The 17130-nt window shown below is 43.1% G+C and overlaps 1 protein-coding gene across 13 annotated transcripts in view; it reads right to left on the bottom strand.

Annotated features, from left to right (window-relative positions):
• Positions 1-17130, bottom strand: part of LOC109876210 (arf-GAP with coiled-coil, ANK repeat and PH domain-containing protein 2) — a 70116-nt gene that overhangs the window by 42686 nt on the left and 10300 nt on the right. For all 13 annotated transcript variants that reach the window (XM_031822378.1, XM_031822377.1, XM_031822386.1 and 10 more), the window contains 5 exons: positions 9084-9141; positions 6510-6629; positions 2797-2850; positions 1725-1783; positions 222-405 (listed from right to left, as the gene is read on the bottom strand). In XM_031822378.1, the coding sequence (XP_031678238.1) occupies positions 222-405; positions 1725-1783; positions 2797-2850; positions 6510-6629; positions 9084-9141 (475 nt within the window). The remainder of the gene's footprint in view (positions 1-221; positions 406-1724; positions 1784-2796; positions 2851-6509; positions 6630-9083; positions 9142-17130) is intronic.

Consider the following 17130-nt stretch of genomic DNA (forward strand, 5'->3'; position numbering starts at 1 on the left):
GAGAGGCATTCGTAGCCGAGTGATCATAGGAGTCCAGTGAGTGGCTTCAGGCAGCTAGCGAGCCGGGGTTAGCAAGCTAGCAGAAGGGCCTTTGAGGGACAACTTCATACACAGGATGAAGTTGAAAAACGTATATAAAAAAAAGGGCAGTCTAAGCATGTTTACTTACCTCCGAAGGTTAAGTTAAGGATTTATAAAGTAAACTGATCCTGGGTCTGTACCTGGAGGACGTAGTCAAGGACGATGTGGCGGAAGCACTTGCGCGTAGCCGTCAGGATGTTGGTGGCCTCCTCTACCTCGTGCTGCTTGTTGCGAGGCGCCTGGGCGTTCTTGTTCAACGCCGCCTCCTTCTCCTCACTCACCTTGTCAAACTGCTTCTTGGCCTCTTTGAACTTCCGCAGGTCCCTAAGGGCGGGAGTTAAAACATAGGTCAGAAATAGGTATGACACTGAGGAAAGCCTCATCTCCGCTAAATGTTTGTCAATTTAGTCAAATTGTACTTCATCCAGGAATATAGCATTGCTTTCTTTCATTCATTCATTCATTGGCATTCAATTGTTTATTTTATTTTTGAGACCTTCTTTGCAGCCATGTTTTGGTTGTACAAGTTAAAAATGGAGAAGGCAATGAGATTCTCTCTGGTTTCACATGGTTCATTTTTTTTTTTCAAATACATTTTTAAAAGCGCAAGTGAGATTCTATGATTCACATGGTTTAATTGGCTGTAATAGCCCAAATACCAGTAACCAAGAAGAAAGGACCAATTGATGCCAATCAGGCGAAAATTAGAAAATGTGTGACATTGAAAAATGTATTAACAAGCGGTCTAGCTACGTAATCATTAGAGGAAAATGTCTATCTTCTATGTCTATAGTATTTTAAAGGAAAGTAACGTCCATAAACATATAATTTCTCTCCCTTCTTGTGAGTCCAAATGAGTCTACCGCCTTCAGAGTGATTGTCATATGCTCGAGTTAAGTACTTGACAAAGCAATTAATGACTATTCGGCTATTAGCCTCACATGCACCCTGAATCATTTGCTAGTGTGTGCAGTGTGAATTGTACATTTAAAATGAATTGGTACAGATATGAGGACACTAGTTACTCTAAACAGAGGAAAAGGTTACTACCTCAACTCAAAATGTTGTTTTTTGGCTTGTACTCAAAATCTTGTTTTTTGGCTTGTACTGCTCGAGTCTGAGTAAAATAAAAGTCACCTTGGACTGCTTAGGAGGAGTGAGTAATTGTTTGGTTAGATAGTTTTGAGTGTTTCTTTAAAAAAAAAGAACCCTGATGTAGGAGTTTTGCCTGTATGTGGTGTGGGCAAAGGCAGGCTTAAACTCTTACGCAAACTCTCTGGGAAAATGACAGAAGCTAATATTCTGAACAAATAACCTAGTATTACACATTGCATCCTGGACTGAGTCTAATCCCATCCTCCATTGTATCGATGTGCTGTCCCTAATCTCTTCATTCATAAGCATGTGATGCTTGTGTGCGTGGGCTTCCTCCTTTTGAGCAGTTGTGCGGTGTGAATAAAATTTAAAAAATGTACACGGCTCAACCATGTCATTTACTTCCTTAGTTATTTTTGACCAAGATCATGATCTATCAGAAACCATTTGTATGTTAAATACAGAGATACTGTTCATAACTTAATGTCCATTGTTATTGTGTACAAGAAGAACACTGAACAGTGATGTGTTGACATACTTATACTTACTCTTTGACAAATGTTAGAAGCTGTGTCTTAATCGATCGCTGGGCCTGGTCAAACAAAATCTATAAGCAGAGAAACAAATGACTGATTAAGTACCTGTCCAACTGAGTAACAGCCGCAACCTTTTCACATTTAATTATTACGAGCTGGAGTGTGTGAAACTCATTTATTTACACGCAAATGGTGTGTGTTCTGCAAGTCAGCACTCCATCGCACCAGGGTGTGTACGCTTTGTGAATTTATAGTTCACAAAGCGTGACAAATAAAATCAGCATTGTTCGGACTGTCCCCCTTCAGACATATTTTAATTCACACCAGCCTATAAGGTTTCAAAACCCAATCAGCTCAATAATGACATGCTGTGACGCAGCTAGTTAGTCAGAGACCACCGACTCATAGAGCTTCCTTCCAAAAACAGACCGTTAGCTAGATTAGCCTCAGACACACCAAAACTGAAGGCCTCACGGTGTTGAACCTGCTGATGCAGGACCAGACAATACGACCAGTGTGATTGGGACAGGAGGGGAGGGCCGTGCTCTGGTGACAAAACAGATTTTTGGCTCTGTGCTTTAAGGATCATGTGCTCGGGGTTTACACTGGAGTAGCAAACTTGGAACAAATCATTCAGCTGATCTCACTGCAGTCTCCAGTGTCGAGTCATGGTCTCAGACCATAGGGTTTAGGCAGTAGGACACTAAGACAGGACCTGGGAGGTCTCTCCAGTGTTAAGTCACCATCTAAAACCTGCTCTGGTGCACCATAGGGTTTAGGGGGAATGGTAGAGAGGGTAGGACATTAACAAGTGTCCTACCACACTTGAAAGAAGAGACTAGGGAGGCATTTAAGCAGACAGGACGTTTGTTCCCTGTTACATGCGGTTAAAAGCTGTGTTTGGAACATGAGATGTTTTTGGTTTTGCAGTTCTGCTTTTCAGCGAGACGAAAGCCAGACTATTTTAAGGTCCCATTCCCTGTCAAAACCACCCACTGGCACTTAACATTGATGGTCTTTGGGTTAGACACACAAGCCAACTGTATATCACAACCACGTTCTGTTTTAAAATCAAATGTCATACCGTGTGATAGTTGATCATCTCCTGCAGACTCTCAGCAAATGTTGTGAGACTGGACTGTGGGAGAAAAAAAAATAGGAGTAACATAAAGATACTAGGTCTGCACGTTAGATACTAGGTCTGCACGTTAGATACTAGGTCTGCACGTTAGATACTAGGTCTGCACGTTAGATACTAGGTCTGCACGTTAGATACTAGGTCTGCACGTTAGATACTAGGTCTGCACGTTAGATACTAGGTCTGCACGTTAGATACTAGGTCTGCACGTTAGATACTAGGTCTGCACGTTAGATACTAGGTCTGCACGTTAGATACTAGGTCTCCAGTCACCCAAGTCATAGACTGTTCTCTCTGCTACCGCACGGCAAGAGGTACCGGAGCTCCATGTTTAGGACCAAAAGGCTCCTTAACAGCTTCTACCCCCCAAACTTCTGAACAGTTAAATCAAATTAATCATTCTACTCACTGTTTATTAATTATGCATAGTCACTTCACCCCTACCTACATGTACAAATTACCTCGACTAACCTGTACCCCCGCACATTGACTCGGTACCGGTACACCCAGTATATAGCCTCATTGTTTTATTGTGTGAATTATTATCTTTTACTTTAGTTTATTTGGTAAACTCATTCTTAAACTGCACTGTTGGTTAAGGGCTTGTAAGTAAGCATTTCACAGTTTTTATTTATTTAACTAAGAACAAATTCTTATTTACATGGACGGCCTATCGGGGAACAGTGGGTTAACTGCCTTGTTCAGGGGCAAAAGGACAGATTTGTACCTTGTCAGCTCGGGGATTCGCTCTAACCATTAGGCTACCTGCTACACTTGTTGTATTCGGCACATGTGACAAATAATGTTAAATATAAAAAAAATCTAAATCAATCTGTATTGTGACGTTAGGTCCAGATACACGGGACAGAACAGCAACGTTAGGTCCAGATACACGGGACAGAACAGCAACGTTAGGTCCAGATACACGGGACAGAACAGCAACGTTAGGTCCAGATACACGGGACAGAACAGCAACGTTAGGTCCAGATACACGGGACAGAACAGCAACGTTAGGTCCAGATACACGGGACAGAACAGCAACGTTAGGTCCAGACAGAACAGCGACGTTAGGTCCAGACAGAACAGCGACGTTAGGTCCAGACAGAACAGCGACGTTAGGTCCAGATACACGGGACAGAACAGCAACGTTAGGTCCAGACAGAACAGCGACGTTAGGTCCAGACAGAACAGCGACGTTAGGTCCAGATACACGGGACAGAACAGCAACGTTAGGTCCAGATACACGGGACAGAACAGCAACGTTAGGTCCAGACAGAACAGCGACGTTAGGTCCAGACAGAACAGCGACGTTAGGTCCAGACAGAACAGCGACGTTAGGTCCAGACAGAACAGCGACGTTAGGTCCAGACAGAACAGCGACGTTAGGTCCAGATACACGGGACAGAACAGCAACGTTAGGTCCAGATACACGGGACAGAACAGCAACGTTAGGTCCAGACAGAACAGCGACGTTAGGTCCAGACAGAACAGCGACGTTAGGTCCAGACAGAACAGCGACGTTAGGTCCAGACAGAACAGCGACGTTAGGTCCAGACAGAACAGCGACGTTAGGTCCAGATACACGGGACAGAACAGCAACGTTAGGTCCAGATACACGGGACAGAACAGCAACGTTAGGTCCAGACAGAACAGCGACGTTAGGTCCAGACAGAACAGCGACGTTAGGGCCAGATACACGGGACAGAACAGCAACGTTAGGTCCAGACAGAACAGCGACGTTAGGTCCAGACAGAACAGCGACGTTAGGTCCAGATACACGGGACAGAACAGCAACGTTAGGTCCAGATACACGGGACAGAACAGCAACGTTAGGTCCAGACAGAACAGCGACGTTAGGTCCAGACAGAACAGCGACGTTAGGTCCAGACAGAACAGCGACGTTAGGTCCAGACAGAACAGCGACGTTAGGTCCAGATACACGGGACAGAACAGCAACGTTAGGTCCAGACAGAACAGCGACGTTAGGTCCAGACAGAACAGCGACGTTAGGTCCAGACAGAACAGCGACGTTAGGGCCAGATACACGGGACAGAACAGCAACGTTAGGTCCAGACAGAACAGCGACGTTAGGTCCAGACAGAACAGCGACGTTAGGTCCAGATACACGGGACAGAACAGCAACGTTAGGTCCAGATACACGGGACAGAATAGCGACGTTAGGTCCAGATACACGGGACAGAACAGCGATGTTAGGTTCAGATACACGGGACAGAACAGCGACGTTAGGTCCAGATACACGGGACAGAACAGCGACGTTAGGTCCAGATACACGGGACAGAACAGTGCTGTGTGAAAACCTTCGTCTAAGACAAATGTATTATCCATGGATAATAGTCCTATTGTATGAAATAGTCTCACACACACACGGCTCCAGGCTGCGACCATTTAGTTGCATTTTGCGACCCTTTGACTTGGCTGCCCTTTCTACATGGTCACTTCACGCCAAAGGTCACTTTTTTTTTCTTTAGGAGGCTAATAACAGGATTTGGTCAAACCATAAATGTGCATTATCCTCACATTTATCCTGTCATTAAAGTCCCGCCCTGCAGCTGTGCCAGTTTCGCTGGACCTACTGCTGTGCTGAGCAAGCCACTTACTCCCTCTCCCCCCAGCACACTGGGAGAATAAAGTGTTTGTCCTGATTGTAGACTAACATTTCGAAATCCAATTGCAGGAGAAACACGCTTGAAAAGAGAGGAGGTTCTCAGCTTTCTGTAGGTATCATTTTTTATTTCTCATTTGTGTTCTATAGCAACTATTTTACAACCAAGATTTTTTGCTATGGCTTTATGAGATATGGAGTGTGCAAAACCCGCATCGGCCATTACGAGTGGCTACAACCGCATCGGCCATTACGAGTGGCTACAACCGCATCGGCCATTACGAGTGGCTACAACCGCATCGGCCATTACGAGTGGCTACAACCGCATCGGCCATTACGAGTGGCTACAACCGCATCGGCCATTACGAGTGGCTACAACCACATCGTTTTATTTAGGACATGGAATTTACCGTTCCTGTATGGATGCGTTGGATTCAAATTATTTCTTGACTACCATCCCAGTAGTCTATTACACGTCTTAATAAAGCACTGTGAATGGCTTAATAAGAAATTACTTGCTTTTTCTATTGAGTGACGTTTCAGATTTCTTTCCTGGTGTGACCAAATCATGGGCCGGTGCCACCAACTGTAAAATGAAGTGGCACCAGTGGACATTTAGTCAAGCCCTGACACACAACACACTTATGAACGACGGGGTATAAACACTGAATTCCAGACTAGTAGAACCTCCGGAGGGTGACTGAGGTATGGGTAAGAGGAAATCCACGAGTGTAGAGCTATGCTGCTTTAGGTCATTGGAACCTTGAGCAACAATTGTGCATTCAGGGAGAATTCTTCAGCCAGGGCATTCTTTCAGAAAAATGCACTATGGCTGAACTTCAGACCCAGGGGAGAAGCTGTAAAGGAAAGTGACACAAAAAAGGAACAGAAATGCAGAACCCTCAATGCAGAAATGTCTGAGAAGATAACAGAGGAGTCCCAGTAAAGAGAGTCGAGGGAACTGGCGGTTGTCTAACAGTATGAACAGACAGTTCGGACTTGAGAATCTCAAGCTAAGTTAACATAGGTCTTTTACCTCAATGACTTCATCTTTGGTGGAGCTCGCAGCGAGCTCGCGGATTCCATTGACAAACTGTTTGTTTGCCGTGTTGTAAGCCTTGCCGGCGTCGATCATCCCGATGCATAGCTTCACCAGCTAGAGGTGAGAGAACGAGAGAGAGAGAAAGGGAGAGGGATGACAGAAGTCAGTAATGGATGAAATAGCGCTTGCTTTCCACGCTGGCCCTTTGGAACACTTGTCCATGTTCAAACACTGGAAGTTTGATAAATAAACAACTTGGAGAAAGGATGATAATCTAACATTAAATCCACCAGAAATATACTTTTTATTTTATATAATCCTTGAGAACTATCAATCACCAAAATAAAATCTAGACAGTCAGGAAGAATAAGAAAAATACTAATAATAATATTCAGCAGTATATTGTTATGTTTGAGCAGAACAACACAGCATTAGCCATGGCAAAATGCATAGAATTGCATTAGCTTTGGCTCACAAAACTACCTCCAATTTCCTTCATACTTGACACAGAGACAAATGGTATCCACGACTTCATCTGAGTCTCTGGGGAAGTAGACCAAGGGCCCCATTGTTAAAATACCGAAGGATCCCTTAAAAACGGCAACATTCTCTCAGCGGCATGACAAAATGTGTAGAATAAAGGAAATTAGCTTTAAAGCCGCAAAAAAAGGTCTCAGCTCCATGGATTCATTTGTAGAATCGCAAGAAAATTGCTAAAATGTCTATACACCGCCAACGATGAGGGGCCTCTAAAATGTTCTCAAATTCACACACCAATGGGCCGACCACGGCCACAGCCACCACCTAAGCCCCTTTTTGAGCCAGAAAAAAAAAATGGTTGCATTTCCCTCCCAAGAAAGCTGCGCACTTCCGTGTAACACGGAACCCAAACTGGCTGCGTGCGCCATCATGCATATATTTACTTTGCCCCCCCACACCAAACGCGATCACGACACGCAGGTTAAAATATCAAAACAAACTCGGAACCCGTTACATTAATTTGGGGACAGGTCGAAAAGCATTAAACATGTATGGCAATTTCGCTAGCTAGCGTGCAATTGCTAGCTAATTTGTCCTATTTAGATAGCTTGCTGTTGCTAACTAATTTGTCCTGGGATATAAACATCGAGTTGTTATTTTACCTGAAATGCACAAGGTCCTCTACTCCGACAATTAATCCACACATAAAATGGTCAACCGAATAATTTCTAGTCATCTCTCCTCCTTCCAGGCTTTTTCATCTTAGAACTTATATGGTGATTGGCATCTAAACTTTCATAGTATTTCACATACGACGACCGACAACAAAGTTAGTCTTTCAATCAGGGTACCTGATTCTATAAACCAATGAGGAGATGAGAGAGGCAGGACTTGCAGCGCGATCTGCGTCAGAAATAGAAATTACTTATATTTTAGCCCTTAGCAACGCAGACGCTCGTTGACGCACGCAAGCAGTGTGGGTGCAATAATTGAATAACATAGATTCCTACATTTATTTTGCGACGCGGGCGGTGTAGTCAGGGCATTCGTGCCATCATTGACTGCTACCTCCTAGATACTTCAATGTTTGTCCTGCAGCAGATTCAATCTTGAATAAAAAATGTAAATAAATAATAATAATAGCCACTGATTTCCTTGATTGTATGACTGGTCATTCAACGTTATTATCTGTAGTTTATATTCTTTACACCCAAGGGGAATTAATATTGTCCCAATGAAACCTGTTGCTTTAAGATTCAACTTGGTTGTGTGGGTAGCTCTTTTTCTCAATGGCAAGGCCTAGTTTCTAAGAAAAGCCTGAACTTTAGCATCCTCTTCCAGGCACACCCCTCCATCCCTCACCCTGCAGTCACACCACGACTCCTGGAGCAGATCCTTCCTCTGCAGAGCAACAGGGAAGTGACCCCAGGGTATGGTATGAGGTGGGGGAGACACCAATAACAATGCAGTCCGCAATCACTGGAGATATAGGAAGTGAGTAAACTTGCAAGCAATAAGTAAAATCCCACCTCTTCCACCAACAAAACATTTTGTTTTTTAAAGAAAAATGCTCCAGTGACTGGCTGCAGGGTCTTTATAGAACTACAAGTGGGATTTCATCACACTCCTTATGTACCCATCTTTCCAGATTGAGACTCTCGTTCCCTCAATCCAGGTCAACTCGTACTGATCTCAGGCCAGTTAAAGGGGACCAGGACACTCCAGGTCAACTCGTACTGATCTCAGGCCAGTTATAAAAAGGGACCGGGACACCGGGTCGCTCCAGGTCAACTCGTACTGATCTCAGGCCAGTTAAAGGGGACCGGGACACTCCAGGTCAACTCGTACTGATCTCAGGCCAGTTAAAGGGGACCGGGACACTCCAGGTCAACTCGTACTGATCTCAGGCCAGTTATAAAAAGGGACCGGGACACCGGGTCGCTCCAGGTCAACTCGTACTGATCTCAGGCCAGTTAAAGGGGACCGGGATACAGGGTTACTATGACGAGGGAGGGGTTCATCTACACAAACAGCAGGAGTTCCATCACTGTGTTCATCCAAGCCCAAATCTGGACCATATGGACTCACCTTGTCGAGTTTGGACTCCAACTCTCCAACATCCCCTTCCACCTCCTCTATAGTGGCCCTGTGAGGAGAAAAACAGCATTACAGTTACTCTACTTGTAGAAGGGGGGGGGGGGGGGGGGGGTTCATTTCAACTGAACAGTCAATGATTTATTTTAAAGGATACAAGGGAAAATGGACAGTTGATACACTGCTTTGTACTGGAAGGTGAGTCATTCAACTGAAATGAGCATTCCACGTGATGTTGGTGCTGTGTGTAGGGTTGACGCAGAAAGGAAGCAAAAAGCGGAGGGAAAAGGGAACACACCCCACGAGGGGCCAGATTGAGAGATGACACATTGGGTAACGCCATGGGCCTAAATCTGCCACTTTGTTCCAACTAAAACGTGGCAAAGCACATTTTGGTCTTCCCAGGAACAACACCCTTGGAGCAGCAGCAAGCCACTGGAGAGGAAGAGGAAACTGGAATAACAATTTCAAGAAGTCACTTTAGAACAGAGGTCATCAACCTTTTTGAATCGAGATCACGGAGTCAAAATTGACAGCCATGTTTTTTTTTTCCATGACAAAAAAGATATATATATATATATTTTTTTTTAAGACTATGCAACATTAACCAATTAAAAACAGTTCTGTAGTAATGAGGTTTGTGCAGGTGGGGGCAGTAGGGGCAAAACAGCATCGCATATTGGTTTTGCTTGAATTGCCCTGCCAATGCTTTGTTGTTCTTCACAGCACTGGTAATAGATCAGTTGTATTACATGTGAGGCACAGCTCAGTGAGCATACATTTAAAAATAGGTTTTATTTTTATGGCTCTGGGCTGATGGAGCCTGCATCTGATGGTCAGTCTCAGCGGAGGGAGAGAGCAGCAGACTAAGGGTCCACCTCTCAAAACTCACTCCGCTCTCTAGTTCCTCTGCCGACACAAAAGGAACACCGTTCCAGCTGATGGAAAAACTCAAGTCGCACCACATTAATTCTGCCTCATGCACAAAATCATGTTACTGATACGACCAGAGAAAGGGACATTTTCTTTGATAAAAAGCAAGCCGCTAATAACAAAGCAAGCTTATCGATAAACCTTTGTAGTCATTCATTACAGCTGCAGTGCTGGTTGTAGCGTGAGTGGAAGTAGGAGAACATGCATTTTATGACTTATAAAAAAAAAAAGTATTGAACAGAAAGTAGGGCTGTCCAACAGCAACATCTTAATCTACCGAGAGTCGTCTGTTCTTTCGACCAATTGATTTTCCCATAGACACATCCTGTGTGTTTTAATCAACTACATGCACTGAGCTTGTCAGATGTTAAGCGCACTGTTTAAAAAAAATACACACACAAATGACTAGATGGTGTCCGACTGCAATTGATTTGATTGTGCAAACGGGATCAGACTTGCTACACTGTGTTCAAAAAAATTATAGCATGTGCGACTAGCATTCGTTGTCGCTCTCGCCTCCCTGCTGCAGCAACAGTGCTAATCACGCTGTCCGTGTTAATGACGCTCCAACATAATTACAGGCATTTCTGACTGAAAGGTTCTATAACCGAAATCCCTCATTTGTTTAGGAAATACATTCCCTCAACATTTGCTCTATTTGCGTGACACATTGACGTGACCAGCAGGGCCTGCCCTTTGGCAGCGTACCGTAACGGATGCAGACGACGTGACAAATACATTCAAAAAAACGGGGGAATGTTTGGTTGCTCAGGAGGTAAAGGGAAAGTCAGATGTGTGGAATAAATTTGACTAGTTGTGGAAAATACTGGAGATAAAGAAAAGTAAGTTAAGGAGCAAGTGTTGTGTGCTGTTAGATTACAATATAATTACTCTGACCATTTGGAACAATGTAAAAAAAATTATAATAATTATAAGCGTACCAGAGAGTTGGTTGGAATAAATTTGTATTGTTTTACGCTAAATATTCAATGGTTGCTTTGATGTTTTATTTTATAACTAAAATGCTTGATTGCATTACAAATCATGAATGGCTTGCATGCCATGTGATGACGAACGAATAGATGATTCAGTAACCTATAATAAAGCATTGAAACACACAGATACAGTGCCTTGCGAAAGTATTCGGCCCCCTTGAACTTTGCGACCTTTTGCCACATTTCAGACTTCAAACATAAAGATATAAAACTGTATTTTTTTGTGAAGAAACAACAACAAGTGGGACACAATCATGAAGTGGAACGACATTTATTTGATATTTCAAACTTTTTTAACAAATCAAAAACTGAAAAATTGGGCGTGCAAAATTATTCAGCCCCCTTAAGTTAATACTTTGTAGCGCCACCTTTTGCTGCGATTACAGCTGTAAGTCGCTTGGGGTATGTCTCTATCAGGTTTGCACATCGAGAGACTGACATTTTTTCCCATTCCTCCTTGCAAAACAGCTCGAGCTCAGTGAGGTTGGATGGAGAGCATTTGTGAACAGCAGTTTTCAGTTCTTTCCACAGATTCTCGATTGGATTCAGGTCTGGACTTTGACTTGGCCATTCTAACACCTGGATATGTTTATTTTTGAACCATTCCATTGTAGATTTTGCTTTATGTTTTGGATCATTGTCTTGTTGGAAGACAAATCTCCGTCCCAGTCTCAGGTCTTTTGCAGACTCCATCAGGTTTTCTTCCAGAATGGTCCTGTATTTTGCCTCCATCCATCTTCCCATCAATTTTAACCATCTTCCCTGTCCCTGCTGAAGAAAAGCAGGCCCAAACCATGATGCTGCCACCACCATGTTTGACAGTGGGGATGGTGTGGTCAGGGTGATGAGCTGTGTTGCTTTTACGCCAAACATAACGTTTTGCATTGTTGCCAAAAAGTTCAATTTTGGTTTCATCTGACCAGAGCACCTTCTTCCACATGTTTGGTGTGTCTCCCAGGTGGCTTGTGGCAAACTTTAAACTACACTTTTTATGGATATCTTTAAGAAATGGCTTTCTTCTTGCCACTCTTCCATAAAGGCCAGATTTGTGAAATATACGACTGATTGTTGTCCTATGGACAGAGTCTCCCACCTCAGCTGTAGATCTCTGCAGTTCATCCAGAGTGATCATGGGCCTCTTGGCTGCATCTCTGATCAGTCTTCTCCTTGTATGAGCTGAAAGTTTAGAGGGACGGCCAGGTCTTGGTAGATTTGCAGTGGTCTGATACTCCTTCCATTTCAATATTATCGCTTGCACAGTGCTCCTTGGAATGTTTAAAGCTTGGGAAATATTTTTGTATCCAAATCCGGCTTTAAACTTCTTCACAACAGTATCTCGGACCTGCCTGGTGTGTTCCTTGTTCTTCATGATGCTCTCTGCGCTTTTAACGGACTTCTGAGACTATCACAGTGCAGGTGCATTTATACGGAGACTTGATTACACACAGGTGGATTGTATTTATCATCATTAGTCATTTAGGTCAACATTGGATCATTCAGAGATCCTCACTGAACTTCTGGAGAGAGTTTGCTGCACTGAAAGTAAAGGGGCTGAATAATTTTGCACACCCAATTTTTCAGTTTTTGATTTGTTAAAAAAGTTTGAAATATCCAATAAATGTCGTTCCACTTCATGATTGTGTCCCACTTGTTGTTGATTCTTCACAAAAAAAACTGTTTTATATCTTTATGTTTGAAGCCTGAAATGTGGCAAAAGGTCGCAAAGTTCAAGGGGGCCGAATACTTTCGCAAGGCACTGTATAATTTAGCTACGGTATGAAGACTAAACAGGATGCAGTCTTAGGCATACAGCTCAATAGTGGTTGTACAAGACTACTATACATAGCCTAGTAATGATGATATTACTTATTATAATGATGATTACAATAACAATGGTAATAACAATAAGGAGATCAAGGAAAATAAGTTATTATTTTTTGAGAATTTAGAACAGTGTAAACATTAAAATGATATAAGTAATACCAGAGAGGATGTTCTAAAGACGAAAAAAAAAAAAAGTCAAACCTTTATTACAGCAAAGATGAAAAAACAGAAGAATTTGTGAAATCGTTTATCCGTGTGGTTCCATGTGGTTACGTGAAGCTTGGTGCTCACTGAATCACAAGCAGGATCCGTCTTATTTATATATGGCTGATTTCTAAAACCAGGGCTGTTAAATAAGATTGTTGTCATATGTTGACTGTTTTGCTAGCACAGACTGGAACATGTTACGGGATTCTTCCGATGGCATTGAGGAGTACACCACATCAGTCACTGGCTTTATCAAGTGCATCGAGGATGTCGTCCCACAGTGACTGTATGTACATACCCCAACCAGAAGCCATGGATTACAGGCAACATTCGCACTGAGCTAAAGGGTAGAGCTGCCGCTTTCAAGATGCGGGACTCCAACCCGGAAGCTTACAAGAAATCCTGCTATGCCCTGCGACGAACCATCAAACAGGCAAAGCGTCAATACAGGGCTAAGATTGAATCATACAACACCGGCTACGACGCTCGTCTTATGTGGCAGGGCTTGCAAACTATTACAGACTACAAAGGGAAGCACAGCCGCGAGCTGCCCAGTGAAACGAGCCTACCAGACGAGCTAAATCACGTCTATGCTCGCTTTAAAGCCTATACCCCCTCAGGAAACTAAAAATATTTGGCATGGGTCCTGAGATCCTCAAAAGGTTCTACAGCTGCAACATCGAGAGCATCCTGAATGGTTGCATCACTGCCTGGTACGGCAATTGCTCGGCCTCCGACCGCAAGGCACTAGAGGGTAGTGCTGACGGCCCAGTACATCACTGGGGCTAAGCTTCCTGCCATCCAGGACCTCTACACCAGGCAGTGTCAGAGGGAGGCCCTAAACATTATCAAAGACCCCAGTCAGAGACTGTTCTCTCTACTACCGCATGGCAAGCGGTACCATAGTGCCAAGTCTAGGACAAAAAGACTTCTCAACATTCTTTACTTACCGATTGTTCACCTAATACCTTTTTTGCACTATTGGTTAGAGCCTGTAAGTTAGCATTTCACTGTAAGGTAATCAGCGCACATGACAAATAAAATCAATAAAATACGTAACCCAGACATTCTGCAATCCAGCTAAATATTAGGGCTGGGAATTTCCAGGGACCTACGATACGATCACGATACTTAGGTGCCAATAGGATAGGTATTGCGATTCTATAGTGATTTTATTGCAATTCGATGTTCCAAAACATATTGCTCACCATATATCGCTGCAGAGGGAAGAGAACATAAGAAAACGAGTTGCTCAGTCATGGAAATAGAAGGGTTGATAACAAATGGGCTTTGTTATGAAAGAACAAATACCGGCGTTTTGGTGCAGGTACAGCAAACTAGCTCAATAATCATATCCCGATATTAAACTGTATTGATCCCCCTCACGCCTAAATATCAATTATGTAGGCGCATCCTATTTCAATTTGGCACAAACAGTGCCAAATACAGAGCATTCATAAAGTACAGTGCGTTCATAAGGTATTCAGACCCCTCGACTTCTTCCACATTTTGTAACAATAGAGCCTTATTCTAAAATTGATTAAAATTGTTTTTCCCCCCTCAATCTACAAACAATACCCCATAATGACCAAGCAAAACTGGGATTTGACATTTTTAGCAAATGTATGAAAATTAATTGACGTACCTGCATATGCAATGCATACATAAATGTTTACACATTTCTAAAAGTGTGTATGCATGTCTAAAAACCTGTTTTCACTGATATTACGGGGTATTGTGTGTAGATTGATGAAAACAAAATATATTTCAGAATGACGCTGTAATGTAACAAAATGTGGACAATGTCAAGGGGTCTGAATACTTTCTGAATACACTGTAAATGAATGAGTGCACAGTTAGTCTGGGATATTCCTCCGTACTGCAAACACATACTGCAGTGAAAGCTTATCTCGTTTCCTCCAAACATCCCTAGCGTCGTTCCTCATCGGGATAGCGGTAGGGATCACGGTAGGGATCAGCGAGTCTGAATAAGCGCGTGGTAGTGGCGATTGGGAAAGTTGGAATGATCCCCTTTGGGTTTGATGCGACGTCATTGGGGTTGAATGGTGCATCCGGCGTAATCAAATGAAGACAGTGTAGCAGGGGGGGGGGGGGGGGGGGGGACCAGGCGGAAGAGCCCATCCAAAACCCCTACAGCTGTTTCTATGACTGCCACGTCCCGCCACAGCATCTGGCAGCGGAGTGTGAATAACAAAATTAAAACATGTTGCCGTCGACTCCCAGAGCAGTGAGAAGATGTTTTTCGAAAGATCATCCCAATTCAGCCCTTAAAGACTACTCCGTCCGCCTGTCCTTGTCTGTGTGTATGGGAGATGTGCAGACAGACGCTTTCCCTTGATACTAAGTTGTCAGAATGGAGTCAAAGAAATGGTTGTTTGGCTACTGGCATAACATGGAGCTGAACAACTTATCAACACACCTACACCGAACTAACAAACAATAGGAAGTAGTAAAAGCCTATTTACAGACACCACGCATCCTCACAGTCTGACAGCAATCCAAATGAGAACTGTTAAATCAGGAGCTGGCTGAAGCCAAAAGAGCTATGACTCGAGCCACCCAGTATATTTCAGACAAGAAGCCAAGTCATACAATAGGCCACATTCCTTTGTTTCACAATTCCGCTGGGCAGTTCTAGGTTGATATGAGCTGCCACTGATTACTACTTGCAATGTGCAATATAGACACGTCAAAGACAATAATGGTAGACTGCACACTCCAGCTGCTGAAGCAGTTGATTCCACCCCAACTGCACAAAATACCACTTACTTTGCATTGGATAATCCCCCCCCCCCCCCCCCTTCAGTTAAAAAAATAAAAAATAGATTGGGACTAAATGAAATAAACAAAATGGATTCAACCGCTTAAAATGATCCCTGTGCTCTCCACAATAACAGAGCACTGTTAAATCAAAATGGCTGTGTCTGGGTGGCCACAGACAAATGCCATTTCATTGATTTATCATTCATAATAAAAAGGTTAAACTGGATCACTATGCCTCCTGGAAAATATCAATGGACGATGACTAGGGTATAAATCACAAATGTAACATTGCGATGACAACACTAACTCAACTAACAATATCCAACCTGATTCAACTTTAAGGACAGACTTAAAAAAGGTTAGGCCCAACTTCAAATCCCCCTGGGAATAACGTAGCACTAGGGCTAATTCCTTTGAAAAATCCCAATAACTCCTATCAAACCCAAATCTAAATGAATTGGCCCACTTTCCTGCTCTCTATAGCCAAGAGAAAATGAATGTTTTCTTTTAATATGAAACTGTGCCTCGGGGGAGAACTGGTGAAAGTGCTGAGGAGTGATTCCGGCTAACAAAATCTAGAACGTAGCCTCAGTCACAGCCTGGGAGCGAGTCCATTGTATGTCTGTATAATGAGCAGAGAGCAAGAGTCACACTAATGAGGGAAGTTCCGAGACAAAGGCAGCGCTTTAGACCAGGAATTCACAGACACATCAAAAGCTATAAATAACACAGGCCCAGCTATCAGTACTGCTAAATACCACAAATGCTACCGCTAATGTGGCTGCCAATATCGCCGCTACCACTATTTGTCACATACACATGGTTAGCAGATGTTAGTGTGAGTGTAGCGAAATGCTTGTGCTTCTAGTTCCGACAATGCAGTAATAACCAACAAGTAATCTAGCTAACAATTCCAAAACTACTACCTTATAGACACAAGTGTAAGGGGATAAAGAATATGTACATAAGATATATGAATGAGTGATGGTACAGAGCGGCATAGGCAAGATACAGTAGATGGTATTGAGTGCAGTATATACATATGAGATGAGTATGTAAACAAAGTGGCATAGTTAGTGGCTAGTGATACATGTATTACATAAAGATGCAGTAGATGATATAGAGTACAGTATATACGTATACATATGAGATGAATAATGTAGGGTATGTAAACATTATATTAGGTAGCATTGTTTAAAGTGGCTAGTGATATATTTTACATCATTTCCCATCAATTCCCATTATTAAAGTGGCTGAAGTTGAGTCAGTGTGTTGGCAGCTGCCACTCAATGTTAGTG

The sequence above is a fragment of the Oncorhynchus kisutch genome, linkage group LG4 (assembly GCF_002021735.2).
Source record: "Oncorhynchus kisutch isolate 150728-3 linkage group LG4, Okis_V2, whole genome shotgun sequence".
Lineage (NCBI taxonomy): Eukaryota > Metazoa > Chordata > Actinopteri > Salmoniformes > Salmonidae > Oncorhynchus > Oncorhynchus kisutch.